The sequence below is a fragment of the Ascaphus truei genome, chromosome 15 (assembly GCF_040206685.1).
Source record: "Ascaphus truei isolate aAscTru1 chromosome 15, aAscTru1.hap1, whole genome shotgun sequence".
Taxonomy (NCBI): Eukaryota; Metazoa; Chordata; class Amphibia; order Anura; family Ascaphidae; genus Ascaphus; species Ascaphus truei.
In genome coordinates, this window is record NC_134497.1 from 5733111 (window position 1) to 5748883 (window position 15773).

At 44.5% G+C, this 15773-nt stretch overlaps 1 protein-coding gene across 24 annotated transcripts in view; it reads left to right on the top strand.

Moving 5' to 3' along the window:
- Positions 1 to 1552: 1552 nt before the first annotated feature.
- The window catches only part of LOC142466446 (cadherin-like protein 26), a 101149-nt gene continuing 86928 nt past the window's right edge, over positions 1553 to 15773 (top strand). For 9 of the 24 annotated variants that reach the window (XM_075571374.1, XM_075571376.1, XM_075571381.1 and 6 more), the window contains exon 1: positions 1555 to 1827. In XM_075571374.1, coding sequence (XP_075427489.1) covers positions 1780 to 1827 — 48 coding nt within the window. In that variant the 5' untranslated portion in view covers positions 1555 to 1779. Of the gene's footprint in view, positions 1828 to 15773 lie in introns of all 24 variants that reach the window. The other 15 variants (XM_075571384.1, XM_075571388.1, XM_075571392.1 and 12 more) reach the window with 5 other exon arrangements.

Consider the following 15773-nt stretch of genomic DNA (forward strand, 5'->3'; position numbering starts at 1 on the left):
CTCGCTGAGCCTTTACTCGCTGAGCCTTTACTCGCTGAGCCTTTACTCGCTGTGCCTTTACTCGCTGAGTCTTTACTCCCCGAGCCTTTACTCGCTGAGCCTTTACTCGCTGAGCCTTTACTCCCTGTGCCTTTACTCGCTGAGTCTTTACTCCCCGAGCCTTTACTCGCTGAGCCTTTACTCGCTGAGTCTTTACTCGCTGAGCCTTTACTCGCTGAGTCTTTACTCGCTGTGCCTTTACTCGCTGAGTCTTTACTCGCTGTGCCTTTACTCAATGAGACTTTACTCGCTGAGTCTTTACTCGCTGTGCCTTTACTCGCTGAGCCTTTACTCGCTGAGCCTTTACTCGCTGAGTCTTTACTTGCTGAGCCTTTACTCGCTGAGTCACTCCTTCTCCCTGCTGATAAAGGTCTAATAGCTTTGTATTAGTTAATATATAACTAAGTAAAAGTGATATTTGTCTCTTTACAGTACATCTCAAAATGTACCTGTGTTTGCAACCAACGATCAAACTCAATGAAATAACTTTAAGGGGTAAATTCGACGTACTCTGAAATGGCCCAAACAGCAGCTTCTGAGTATATGGAATTTACTCCAAACCTTAAACTCTGATAGTGCCAATGGGGGCACCATCTCATGCAAAATCCCATTGAAGACAAACAGGAGTTTCTGTGCGATGGTGCCCTGACACGTTCTATAGCAGTTCAATGATAGACCCCCGGACATAGGAAAGTCCCACAAATATTGCACTGTCCGTGCAGATCTGATGATGAGTTCATGGGGTCCGAGATTTTATCAGTGGTGACTGGATCTCTAATCACAAACAATCGCCTTACTTCAAAGCGTACAAACACTGACCGGAAGCGTGTGATTCACACTTACATAGAAATGCCCGCAAGGACACAATCAGCAGCTGCTTTCTTATCTGCGGTTTGCAAAGGTGGGGGAATGTTATGTGTCCAATTCTAACCAGATACTCACCGTCCTGTTTATCCAAGTTTCGGGACTGTGATACCGCTGCAGAAAGAAACATGAGGACCAGCACTTAGATTGCAAGCTCTGCGGGGCAGGGATTTCCTTTCCTATTGATGGATTTTGTTTGTTGCCCTTATTGTATTATAATTCCCTCTACTGTACGGTGTCTTTTGTAAAGTGTTGGGTACAGTGTGGGCGCTACATAAATAAAGATATATAATCATAATAAAATAAAAAAGTAAATTTCCCCCCCAAATTGACACAGTTTGGACTTCACCAAACTGTAACACTGTGGGTGCCGATAGGAAGCAGTTTTAGGATCTGAGGGGGACTTTTATATAGACTCAAGTAATGGGGGGGGGGGGGGGGAAACATCACCAGATTTAACAACGTAAAAACAATCTAATTGTCTTATTTGACTTACTAGCGCTTATACACTAACCTTCACCGCATTTAACTTACCTGTAATTGGTTTGGCAGTACTTATAGGTGTGTCATTCTTACATAAACTATTTAAATTGGCACAATCATTTTGTAGACTCATCTCTCATCTCTCAATAGAATAGAGAGGTGTCTGCGGTTTCCTAAAATTACAGCTCGCACATGTACGTCTCAAACTATTCACCCTTCCACATTAGCATACAGCCTGCTTCTGTTTGGTGTAAGCACAGGGGTGTCACCCAGAGGATGGATGGGAGGCGGGGTGTGCAGAGATTAAAGGAATGCCTGCTTAGGGTTAACATTGGAGACCAAGTTCTGGTGTAGTTGAGCGCGTTCTGCGTTGCTGACACCCAGCCGTCTAACATGAACATGGCGGGGAGCGTGAGCCAACTCAAACTTCTTGGGATTTTGGTAAGAGAATCTTTCTTTCCTCTGGCTGCTTGATGGAATTCTTTAAAAGACAACTATACAATAACTTGTCTCCTAAGGGTGTATACAGCTAGCAGGAAGGACACATGGCCCGATGTGAAGGGGGTTATTAAATGTGAAGGTGGTCATTAAAAGCAAAGCTGTTAACTTGACCCAGTCATTTGGCTTTGCCTCTAAAACAATGTTGGGTTTTGCTTTTGCCGAAAGTTTGTTGGTCTTGGTTTATGCTCTGGTAATATATACGTGTATATGTGTAAAGAAAATAACAATATATGTGTTAAAATGTAGCAGAATATTATTTTATTCATATATATTTTACATGTTAATGAACAATAAATTGAGTATATAAAACTCCATGGTCTTTCGTAACATCTGATTTAAGTAGTAAATATATTTGTTTATGTTTTTTAATCTGTATTCACAAATTAATATGAACATTTCTATAAATAGCTTACTTATTGGCACGTTGAGCATGAAAGGCTTTAAATATGTGCGTATATCTATATATATATATATAGATATACAGTATATATATACCAACGACCAAAGTACCTGCTACAGACCCTATAAATCAACGGTACCACAATCAGTAAATATAGGCTATATAATATAGCTAGTGACGGTGCTTGGGATATAATAATATGAACACCTAAAGAGACAGAATCCCACAAGAACACTCTGGTTTCCCAAAAAGATAATCAATTTTATTATAACATCACATACATTTTAAAACAGTCTCCAGTACCCTCACATAACAGAGAATCCCTGAGTAACAGCTAATGCATACAGTATAATAAGCCTTGTACCAAAAGGAGCAAAGTCTAGGTAAGTTGCTGTTACTTGGAAGTGAGTTGTTAATTCCTATTAATCATAAACAGAGAGTAATGAGGCATGCAAGCAGCCACATACCCCTTAGACCGATAATGCCTTTTACCATTATCGCCAAGCATACAGTGCTTCCACTGCAGCAAGGGATTCTGGGAAATGGCATGCAAATGAGCACACAGTGCCACCTTTTGCTTCAAATCTAACTTGTCATGGTCCCCTATAAGCTTATGCTTGCTGCATTGCACAGCTTTTCATTCTGGGTTAAGATGCATAGCCAGTAAACCCACCCACAGACAGCTTTTTAGACATTTTGGGTCTCCTCAGTGTGATGTTGGTTATACTGGCTTTGCAATTTGAAGCTGGGATAGGTATCCACCCCACATTAGTTAAGTTATGGTGGATAAAACTAATGTGGAGTGGATACCTATCGATGGCTTTGCCATGGGTGGATGCATGGCTGTGCAATGGGTGATACATGGCTTTGCAATGGGTGGAGGCATGGCTTTGCAATGGGTGGAGGCATGGCTTTACAATGGGGAATGCATGGCTTTGCAATGGGTGAGTGCATGGCTTTGCAATGGGTGAGTGCATGGCTTTGCAATGGGTGAATGCACCGCTTTATAATGGGGAATGCATGGCTGCAATGGGTGGAGGCATGACTTTATAATTGGTAAATACATGACTGCAATGGGTCGAGGCATGGCTTTGCAATGGGAGCAGGCAGGGCTCTGCAATGGGTTGAGGCATGGCTCTGCAGTGAGTGGAAGCATGGCTTTGCAATGGGTGCAGGCAGGGCTCTGCAATGGGTGGAGGCATGGCTCTGCAATGGGCGGAGGCATGGCTCTGCAATGGGTGGAGGCATGGCTTTGCAATGGGTGGAGGCATGGCTTTGCAATGCGAGCTCAGTGCTTCATAATGCGGGATGCAATTTTTTTTAGAGTGGGAGAGGATGAGTCGCTGTACAATTAGGGTAATGCATTACTGTACATGGGGGGATTCATTACTTAGGGGGGGCACCTTGCTTTATCGTGGGGGTGATTAGGGTAGGGGAATGAACAGCTTTGCAAGGGAGGGCCAATACATTAATTTGGAATGGAATACGTTGCTTTTCAATGCTTTTCTGGTCACTCCAGTGAAAAAAATTATATAACAATGATATTTTCGGCATTGCTTCATGTGCACACATGCCTGCAGATTTAGTAACTAATAAGTGTGAAATCACAAATCCCCGGCTAATGATGACAAACGTCTGGTAACAGCAGTGCTGCTAACGCAGACCGCCAGCATCAGGAACACATCTCTGAAAGTGAACGTGCTGCAATACAAATCAGTTTTAAGTACAGCACATGTCTGGCTGCTTCTCATCTTTGAGAATGGGGATCCCAGGTCATAGCTGGGGTCCGGTAACAATGACACCTGTGGGCACGCAGCCCTGTCCAGCCCTCTTTAAATACCAAGACGACCCCCTTCCCATTAAAGCAGGGAAGCACAAACCGCAGTTTTGCAGGACATTTTCTATTGTCAAAAAAATAATTTATTTAGATCTCCTCAAGAATTAGAGAGAAAACAAACAAAAATAGTTCAAATATTCCCGCTAAGGACACGAGATACAAAAATGTAACTAGCAGTGTAGAACCAGCTCCATTCATGTGAACTCATAGCATGTAAAATAAAGGCCCCTGGCAGGACATATCTCCACCACATTTACTGTACATACCATGCATTTATGAACACAATTCAACAGACCTTATTTGCTTATTTGCAAATGTTTCGTTGCCACGATGTATCAACATTCAGCACAAGGTGTTTGCCTGGCATTGTAACCGTGCATTCTAACCCAGCCTTTAATATAAACGATGGGATTTAAATATTCTAATTGCAGCTAAGAATAATATAATGCTTTGTCTTAATGACATATATGAAGATTTTGCATGCGATGGTTAGGAATTTGACCAGGAAGTTTACCCCGTGTGAAATGCTTGGAAGATTTTTGAGTGTGATTAGTGCAAATAAACGAATCCAGGTGTTTGCAAAGTGATAACATTGGTTAATGCACGTATGATCGTCATCTGGCTAAAAGCAGCAACTTAAAGTACAATATACATGTTGACATGTAATGAGCAAAATAGTTTTTGAAATATAATTTTGTATTTCAAATGTTAGGGTTGCTAGGTATCCAGTATTGAACCGGACTGTCCTGTATTTGGACACCCTGTCCAGTAAAAAAATAGTGGTAATACTGGGCGTGTATGTGTATACCGGTATTATCTCTCTGGGCGTATATGTGTATACCGGTATTACCTCTCTGGCCATGTATGTGTCCGGTATTACCTCTCTGGGCGTGTACTGTATGTGTATACCGGTATTATCTCTCTGGGTGTGTATGTGTAAACCGGTATTACCTCTCTGGCAGTGTATGTGTATACTGGTATTACCCCTCTGCGCGTGTATGTGTATACCGGTATTACCTCTCTGGCCGTGTATGTGTCCGGTATTACCTCTCTGGGTGTGTATGTGTATACCGGTATTACCCCTCTGGGTGTGTATGTGTATATCGGTATTACCTCTCTGGGTGTGTATGTGTATACCGGTATTACCTCTCTGGCCATGTATGTGTCCGGTCTTACCTCTCTGGGCGTGTATGTGTATACCGGTATTATCTCTCTGGGTGTGTATGTGTAAACCGGTATTACCTCTCTGGCAGTGTATGTGTATACTGGTATTACCCCTCTGCGCGTGTATGTGTATACCGGTATTACCTCTCTGGCCGTGTATGTGTCCGGTATTACCTCTCTGGGTGTGTATGTGTATACCGGTATTACCCCTCTGGGTGTGTATGTGTATATCGGTATTACCTCTCTGGGTGTGTATGTGTATACCGGTATTATCTCTCTGGCGTGTATGTGTATACCGGTATTACCTCTCTGGGCGTGTATGTGTATACCGGTATTACCTCTCTGGGCGTGTATGTGTATACCGGTATTACCTCTCTGGGCATGTATGTGTATACCGGTATTACCTCTCTGGGCGTGTATGTGTATACCGGTATTACCTCTCTGGGCGTGTATGTGTATACCGTTATTACCTCTCTGGACATAGTGACCTGACCGGCTTGGATTTCCCAGTGCTGGGAGAGAGCAGGGCTGTTGCTAGGGGGCTGGGCAACTTCCTTCATCTTGATTGGCTGCTGCTGGGCAATCCAGCCAATCAGGAGGACGTGTTAGGAGCCTGAGGCCATGGAGAAAAGGAAACAGCATGGAGCGGAGAGAGGTGTGAGGGGTGTGTGTGCCAAGGAGAGGAGGAAACAGCATGGAGTCGAGAGAGGTGTGAGGGGTGTGTGCCAAGGTGAGAAGGAAACAGCATGGAGCGGAGAGAGGTGTGAGGGGTGTGTGTGCCAAGGAGAGAAGGAAACTGCATGGAGCGGAGAGAGGTGTGAGGGGTGTGTGTGCCAAGGAGAGGAGGAAACAGAATGGAGTGGAGAGAGGTGTGAGGGATGTGTGCCAAGGAGAGAAGGAAACAGCATGGAGTGGAGAGAAGTGTGAGGGGTGTGTGCCAAGGAGAGGAGGAAACAGCATGGAGCGGAGAGAAGTGTGAGGTGTGTGTGTGTGTCTTGATTGCGTCGCACCTTTAACCATTGTGTCCTGTATTTTGGAGAAGCCGCCCGACAACCCTAAATGTTAAAGTGACTTACACAGAAACAAAACTGACAATCCATTTGGCCTTTTTCTTAACATTCAACCACCTAAGACCCAGGTTGGCCTTGAGCTGGTAACTTTATTAAAATAGTGAAACCCCAGGATGGGGTAGGATCTCTCCTGCAGGACTCCATTGCGTCTCTTTATTATAGTGATATATATTGTCTACATCTCTAAGTATAGACACACAGCTGCACAGTGAGAACATACAGATAATGTTAAAAGGCAAGAGATGACCTACATTTACAATACACGGATTTTTTGCTGACCTTATATTCCAATACATTTACTTACAATGCAACCTTAGCAGGAAAGGTTTTTTTTTTTTTTTAACTTTATTTATTCCGATCACACAGATACATATATATCATCTTTCACAATACAGCATTAAGCATATCTTATATTGGTACATTTGCCAATTATACAGCTTTTGGTTATACAATACACGGAATATATTTTGTACCCGTGACTGTTGCACCCAACTCTCCGTCTCTGCTTAGCTTCCGACCTTGAAAATGCTTCCTCACTGGCTGTGATCTTTTCTTCCCATTTTCTTTCAGCCCGATCTCCTCCTTCAGAGGATATAATTGACTCCCGTCCTTAGCGTTTTTACTTTTAACAGAGATTGCTCAACTCCACATAAAACAGACATAAAAAAACCTATTCTAAATCCTAACTTGAACTAAAACTCACTCTACAGTAACTGTATTGACGTATCGCTCTAGTTCCTTTCATTTAAACACTTTATCCTTGTGAATCCTTGATTACCTATATACAGTATTAGTTTCTAGTATTTCCTCCCAGATTTTCCTTTTGATAAATTGGGTGTTTGTCAAAAACTGTTTCCACTGTTCAATCAGCCTATTTTTTGGTGATGGACCTTCTAACCATACATCCATCCTGTCCAGTTTGAACAGGTCCAGCATTCTGCGCTCTACTAGGTCCAAAGTTGGCGGTTCTTTGTCTATCCACTTTAGAGCAATGCATCTCTTGGCGATCAACAGAATTGTTTGAATAAGTCTAGGCTATATGGTTTTGTCAGCGAACTCCCCCTGTTCTGCTCCCTATATCAGGCTTAGGGTATCTCTGCTATATTTTATTTGGTATACATTGTCTATTAAGTCAACTATCTTATTCCGGAAGTCCTGTATTCGGGGGCATGTCCAAAACATATGGAAAAAACGGGCATCTTTCCCAAAACACCTTGGGCAGTCACCCTCACACTTATCCGAAAATGTAGCTTGTATTCCAGGTGCAGTTAATGCCCGTTGTATACTTTTGACTTGTGTTTCTCTCCAATATAGAGACTGGGTGCTTTTTAAGATATTTTTTAATCCCTTGATTATTATTTCGTGATTTCCTATCCCTGGAACATCTTTTTTTCCACTGGGCCCATGTCCCTACCATGATGGGATCCTCTGTCCTTGGGAGTTGTTAATCTGTAGATCTTGTTAATATTAAATTTTTTGTTTTTTTGTCATTTTTAATGTTGAGTCCAGGACATTATCATCAAATCCACGTGGGTTCTGTGTAGTTAGTCTGTTTACGTAATGCCTGACTTGTAGGTAAGCAAAGAACCCTATATTGTCTATACTGAATTCGTTCCTTAACCCCTGGAAGGATTTCCATTGTTTTTCTTTTTTTTCCACAACTAGTTGTGTTATTTCCGTTAATCTCAGCTCCCTCCAATTAAATAAGGGCTGGCTCGTGACGCCTCCAGGGAATTCTGGGTTCCCCTGTATTGGAATACATTGGGATACTTCGCTATCTAGCGCTAGCTGTTTCCTTATCGTTCTCCATGCCTTTTGTGTGTGGTGTATCAGTATGGAATTCTTTATGTGGGTTTGGAGTTTTGCTTCTTTTGTGTGTAGTATTGCTACCGGGTTGTGTCCCTCCTTATATACTTTTTCAATTTCTGGGATGACAAACATATGTGTGCGGTTAACCCAATCTCTTATATATCTAAATAGGCAAGCATGCCCATAATTCTTCCCACCTGGCATTGATATTCCTCCCTCCAACTTATCCATTTGTAATTTTCTGCCGCTTATTCTCTTTTTCTTGCCTCCCCATATAAACCCTGTGAACATACTATGTACTTTCTCAGCATCTTTGTTGCTTAGTGTGACAGGGAGCATCATCATTGGGTAGAGTAGCTTGGGGAATATTGACACTTTAATCAAATTTCCTTTTCCCCAGATGGACCAGGGTAGTTTGTTTCACAATGCAATTTTTTCCTTAATTTTTCCAATGATTAGGGGTAAAATTAAGAGGATATAATTTGTTCATATTATTTGGTATCGTTATACCTAGGTATATAACATATTTATCATGGAACTCCTATTTGGGACAAAGCCTGTCTGGTTTGGTGCTACTAACGTGTGTATCAGGGTTTTGATTCGATTTGCCAGAATTTTTGTGAAAAGCTTAAAATCTTGGTTAAGTAGTGATATGGGTCGGTATGATCCTGGATCTTCCACGTCTCTTCCCTTTTTAGGTAGCACTTTTATGTACTGTATGCTGAATTAAATGTATGCGGAAGCGGTTCCCCATTCATTACTTTCTTAAATATATCTGCCAACATTGGTGCTGTCTCCTGCTTTAAAAGTTTGTAGAATTCTCCCGACATACCATCGGGTCTTGGGGCTTTGCCAGTTTTTAGCGTAGATATTACTCCTTCTACTTCTTCAATTGTTATGGGTGAGTTTAGGGTGTCCGAATCTTTTTTGTTTAGCGTGGGGAGTTGTATGTGGGACCAGAAGGCCTCACAGTTTAGCTCACGGTATGGTCTCTCTGCGTATAATTTTTTATAGAATTCCTCAAACACTCCCAATATCTCTTTGGTTTTTGCTGCCCTGTTCCCTGCGTTATTTTTAGCTGCCGTGATTATTGTTGGTGTATAGCTCTCTCCCGATATTACTGCAAGAAGTTTACCTGCGTTGTTTCCGTGTTTATGGTATTTAAGTTTGCTTAGGGATGCTGTAAATTCAATTTTTTTTCTGAATGATCAACTCATGCTCTCTCTTTGCTAGCAGGAATATATCTTTATTCCCTTTTGAGGGGTATATTTGAAAGGTTTTAAAGGCCTTTGTGAGTGTCGTTGCGGCTGCTAATATTGATTAATTTGCCTTCTTTTTATTGAAACTCACATAGCTTATAATATTCCCTCTTAATACCGGTTCGGCGGTTTCCCAGAATAGATTTTCCTGCTCTCCATGCTGTTTGTTATTAGTAGCAAAGTCCTTCCATGCTGTCTGCAGAAGAGGACTTAAATTGTTTGTTTGCTGCCACAGCGGCTGGAAATCTCCCTCCGCCCTGGGAGGTCGGCCCTTCATTCCATCCTATCATAAAGAACACCGGGGCGCGGTCTGAGTTTGTTAGGATTCCTATCTCCGCTCTGCTGACCTAATTTACTACGTTGTTGGAGATCAAAAAATGGTCCATCCTAGAGAAGGACGTGTGTGGGTGGGAGGAAAAGGTGAAATCCCGCTCCGTGGGATGTAAGTGCCTCCAGATATCTGTGTTTAGCGTGTGACTGAAATTTTGCAGAACTGTGGTTTTCTGGTATCTCATTCTGTTCTCATTTTTATTACTCTTTCTGTCTATTTGTTTCGACAAAAACCAGATTAAAATCCCCTCCCACAATCAGAGGAACCTGGGCTGTAGTTTGGCTCAATGTAGTTATTTTCGTCAGTATTTCCGAGAAGGAGCTTGTGTCGAAGTTGTTCGGGGGATATATATTAGCCATGATAACCCTCTTCCCTGCCAGCGTAACACCCACTGTAATATATCACCCCTTACTGTCGCTGTCCATCTTATTTACACTGTAGTACAACCTTTTCCTGATTATAATAGCGAGTCCCCTCTTCTTCCCATCGAAGGAGGGGGACCAGCATTCCTGCACCTATTGCCTTTTTCATTTTTTTGTGTTCAGGTTCGTCTAAGTGGGTTTCTTGCAGAAACGCCACATCTGCCTTTAAACTTTTTACATGTTGTAGTATCATTGCTCTTTTTATAGGTGAGTGCACCCCCTTCACATTCCATGTGATAAATTTGAGTTTACTCATATTACCTGTGTGCTATGAGATTTGGTATTGTTATGATGTGGGCTTTGCGAGTTTTATACTTAAATGTCTGCATGCGTGCCGTCAGCCTCCGTCTTCTGGGGTTTCGTCCTCTTTACATTTTCCTATGCTGCCACTTTAAAGTCATGAATTCTCTGGGATTCCTCACTTTCTTAGGATCACCGGAATTGTATTGTAGAGATCGTCTGTAACAAATCAACATTAATAAACAGTAACAAATAACAAACAAACATGTCAATTGCTTCATTCTTGTGATGTACAATCACAAATCCTGATTCATCCATTGGCTTTAGATATTTTGGCTCCTCACAGCCCAGAGGGGAAGGGGGGTGGGGAGGAGGGACTGGTGGGGTGGGGGGGGGGGGTGGGGGGTGGGGGGGGGGGTGTGGGGTGGGAGGGAGGGGTGAGGATGGTGGGTGTGGGGGAGATATGGCTCGTCTATAGTCCCAATGTTCCTCTATTTTGAGCCTTCTTGGTAGCATTAGAGACTTCTTAAACTTAGTAGCTCTAAGTATTTGGTCATTCAGGTATCTTCTGTGTCCTTGCCATTCTTAAGCATTTGTACAAAGTCTTTTGCTTCTGTTGGACTGTTCATAAATACACTTCCTTTGTCAGTTTGAATTCGTAGCTTGGCTGGGTACAGGAGTGCAAATTTGATCCCTTTCTTGTATAGCTCGGAGCATGCTTCTGAAAATTCTTTCCGTTGCTGTGACACCTGTGTAGAGAAATGACACCTGTGTAAAGACATCTTGGAAGATCAGGATTCTATTACCTTCGATATCAATTGGCTCTTTGGCTGTGAATATTTTGTTCCTCTCTGCTCAGTCCAAAAAGCGACCGATCACCGGTCTTGGTCTGCTCCCCTGTTCTGTTCTGGGGGGGGGGTCCTATTCGGTGGAACCTTTCCATTTTGAAAAGTGTCTCCTCTGTATTCAGACCTAGATATGCCGGGATAGCTTTGGCTAGCAGTGTGGCTAGCTGATTTCCTCCGATTATTTTCTGGGATTCCGATAAACCTCGGATTGTGCCTCCTGGACCTGTTTTCCTGGTCTTCCATTTTATCTTTGCGTATCTTTTGTGCTTCTTCTAATTGTTGGAGGTTGTGTTTAAGTTGTGTAATGGTGTCCTCCGAATTCCCAATTCTTTGTTCCGCTTCCTTGATCCTCTTTTTCTGCGAGGTTAGTTGCCCCTGTATACTTTCTAGTGATTTTTGAATGGGTTCTAGTTTTGCCTCCAGTTTTGGAGTTATACTCTTAATCGCTTGCCTTGTGATTGCCTCAATTTGGGTAACACCAGGATCCTGCTCCGCCACTTTATCTTGCTTGGGGTGTTTTGGAGCCATATTTTTTGCCGCTTTGGTAGTTTGAATTTATCCATGTGTAGTATATATATTTTTCTTTATTTTCTTTTTCTCTGCAGATTTGTGCTTAAAAGTGTTTCAACGGTGGATAGTTTGCTTACGGGCAACCAGTTCTTCAGCTTTTGGGCTTAGACAGGAATCTCATGTCCCCTCTGCAACATTTTAATCCGGTTTCCTATTGGTGTGGGGTGGGTTCTCATTCTCCCAGCTTTGCGGTGCCTGGTGTAGTGTGGGAGAGCGTATGGGTCTCCAGTGAGGGAGGGCTGTTACTTGGGCTCCTTTTTGTATAGGGATGTATTCATTTTGGTGTCTGATATGCTCACTGTCTCTGTGCTTGTCTTATTTTTGGATGGGGGGGAGGGGTGTCTTAGGCCGCGCTTATAGTGCTGGTGACGGCGACGCGGCCGATGACGTCGCCACCAGCGAAAGTTGCAATTTGATTTTTAGCGACATCGCTGGCGACAAAGCCAGTGACGTCACTAAAGGGGGCGGGCCGCGCAATTTGATTGGTTTAGAGACAGTCAGTCACATGTGACGACTGTTTCTAAAAAATCAAATTTACCCGGCTTCCAAATTTTTAGTTGCTCCGTCGCTCCATCACGCTTACTATAAGCGATTGCGACGGAGTCAATGGATTTGTTTCGGAGCGACGTCGCCGTCGCAAGGCACAATAAGTGCAGCCTTATGCAGCCCGGGAATTTTTTCTTGTGTGTATATTCCTTCCCTTTATTGAGGTATTGGGGCTCAGGGTGGCCTTCCTCCCAGCCTCTCTCCCCTCACAGGCCGCCGCTGGTGGCCATTTTGGAGGGAGGTGAGGCTGGTTCTTGTCCCTGCATGGGACTGCTGTCTCCCTATGGGGTGTTTGTGCCCGTTTTTGGCCATTCAGCCCACTTCCCCGCCTTACAATCTCCCCCCGTTTATCCCCCGTCTCATCCCAGGGAATCCTGGTGGTTTGGCTTTCCTGACAGAGCTTGGTCCCAGCCGTCCTGTGCCTCTTCTGTTCTCTGACGGATCTCCTGATGTCTGTTTACTCGCTCTTCCCCCGGGGATGTCCCTGCATGGTCCCCCCAGCTCTTTGGAGGTCTCGGTCAGCGGTCTTAGGGGTAGAGACGGGTGGGCCTATCCCACACACTCCGTCGCCACTACAGCCGAGCTCTGGGATAAAATGGCCGCCCTCCGCTCTCTCTCCGGCTCCTCTCTGCTGCCTCCGTTGGTTTGCCAGGGCTATTGGCAGGCGGCCCCCCGTCCGTTCTCCCGGACCATGCTCCGCTCCACCCACGCACATACCGGGGATCCCGAACGGAGGACTCTGGAGGTGTGCCGTTCCTCTTCGCGCCTAAGCTACCCGTCTGGGTAAAATGGCCGCCGCACCTCATCTCTCAGCGACTCCGTCCCCTCCGCTTGCGAGTTGGTTGTTTTTGGCGGGTATCCGTATAGCCAGGGTGTTCTCCAGCGCTGGTGCCTCCTGTAATTATGTTTAGGGATACTTCCCTGCAGTATTTTAAGGGCGAAAAGCTGTTTAATTTGGCTTTGGGGTCCGGAGCTCAGGAGCTGCCCGTCCTCCCAGCTCTGCAGTTGGCCATACCACTAGCAGGAAAAGGGTTTTAACAGCCCAAATTCTCACAGCCCAAATAGATGTACCGTAAATAGTTACGTTGTAAGAGGTCAAAGAAACAACCCCTGGAGGGGGACTCAGGGCAGTCGGAGAGGAGAGTTTTCAAGCCCAAACATGTTTGATTTTCTTTACAGTCAAAATGAGAGAATATTCAGTTTTTCCCCACGGGCCATTTATCTTCTCCTGTTTGTTCTTGTCAGGCTGGGTTCCACAGATGAGAACACCGGGGGGGATAATTTAAAGCTCTCTGCAATGTCACACTCAGAAATGAAAGGTGTTGTCCCACGTCAGAACAATAAAATAAAATAATAAATTGTAATATTTTCCTCCTAATTTCTTTCCGGCTTTTCCCTTTCAGCATTATCATCACACAGCAGTTTTTCCTTTTGGGGATATTTGGATGTTTGACCCTCTTAAAAAGATTTCTGATGGAGCCTTTTATTATCAGTTTTGTGTTCCCCATACGGAGTATAATACATACTGTCTCTTATAACAGGGGGGCTCAACTGCAGTCCTCAGGCCCACCGTACAGGACAGGTTTTCAGGATATCCCAGCATCAGTACAGGTGGCTCAATCAGAGGCTCAGTCAAAGACTGAACCACCTGTGCTGAAGCAGGGACTGATTGAGCCACCTGTGCTAAAGCAGGGATATCCTGAAAACCTGACCTGTTGGTGGGGTGGAGGGGAGGCGGGGGGACTTGAGTTCAGCACCCCGGTGTTACAAGATATATGTTCTTATTATGTTGGCGTTAGGTTTTAGTACATTACAGTCACACCTCTTACCCGTATTAACAAGAGATTCCTGCACACATTACATCAGGGGTGCGCAAATAGGGGGGGCGCAAGACTTTTTTTGGGGGGGGGGGTGCGGCTCACTTACCCGGCTTCAGTCCCCGCTTCAGTCCCCGCATCTCCATGGCAACGCGGCATCATGTGATGTCACATGACCCCACCGCGTCATTTGACGTCTGTTGCCATGGAGACGCGGCATCATTTGACGCCGCATTATAGGTAAGGGGGGGATGGCGCCAGACAGGGGGGCACAGTGCAGGAAGTTTGCGCACCCCTGCATTAGATCATTACTTTACCGATGGTACAGTAGAGGCAACGTTTATTCTAACATTTGCCGTAAACTAGCCGGGTTACATTCTGGGTATGTGCTGGGTATGTGCTGGGTGTGTGCTGGGTGTGTGCTGGGTGTGTGCTGGGTATGTGCTGGGTGTGTGCTGGGTGTGTGCTGGGTGTGTGCTGGGTGTGTGCTGGGTGTGTGCTGGGTGTGTGCTGGGTGTGTGCTGGGTGTGTGCTGGGTGTGTGCTGGGTGTGTGCTGGGTGTGTGCTGGGTATGTTCTGGGCTAGTTTGAGGCACGTTTAAGGCATTTCTGCATTGACTAACGACCCATAGGATTAACACAGCAGGGATCCCTGGCAGTCCAATTCAGTTTGAATGGGACTGCCAGGGACCCCCGCTGTTAATCTGATAGGCCATTAATCAATGCAGAAATGCTGGGGCTAGTTTAAGGAAAGTTTAAGGCATGTATTCAGAATGTACCTGGGTGTTTCCTGGGTTTTTTGGGGAATTGCCACTGGTTTTTGTTCGAATAAGAGTTGCCTCTACTGTACATGTTGTTCCGAGGAGGAGGTGTGGGAGATTAGAAGCAGAGAAACTCAGGGGGGGTCTTTGTATTAACACTGCAGGTGTGAGAATGGGATTTCACTAAAACTGCACTAAATGGCAAAATACAAACAGCCACACGACACTGCACATTGATTTGTATGGTTTGGGTATTTTGGTTGCACGGCTTACCGTGTGTGTGTGTGTGTGTGTGCGTGTGTGCGTGCGTGCGTGTGCAACGTTTTACTGGAGAAAGGGGCACATTTCACCCGATTCGCAAACTGCAGCGAACAATTGACACCCAGAAAAGTTGCTCTGCCTCGTTCTCTGCACCCAATGCTCAGCGTATGCAACATTTGGTTAACCAGAAAGTTTTCACAAACACAGACCTGGAGATAAAAAGATACACAGAAACAGGATGTATTTACTCAAATCCACTGGCTCCGCACAAGAATTGCACCAGATGTATCAAAGGAATAACGAAAATTGCTTTCAGTGGGAGTCCTTTTCTATGATGGATATGGCGCTGTTTCTTGCACTAAATCTGCCCCCATGTTTGCAGTTGGGAGACTGTAAATCCCATAGATTTGCACTGTTTGGCACATCCCGTTACAATCTGTGCATCGTGTAACCACCCCCTTCTTTGTCCCATTGGCACTCCCCAAATCACAAGCTAATGCTAATGGGGCAAAGTACTTTAATACACTGGGGGTTATTGATTAAACAGTGATA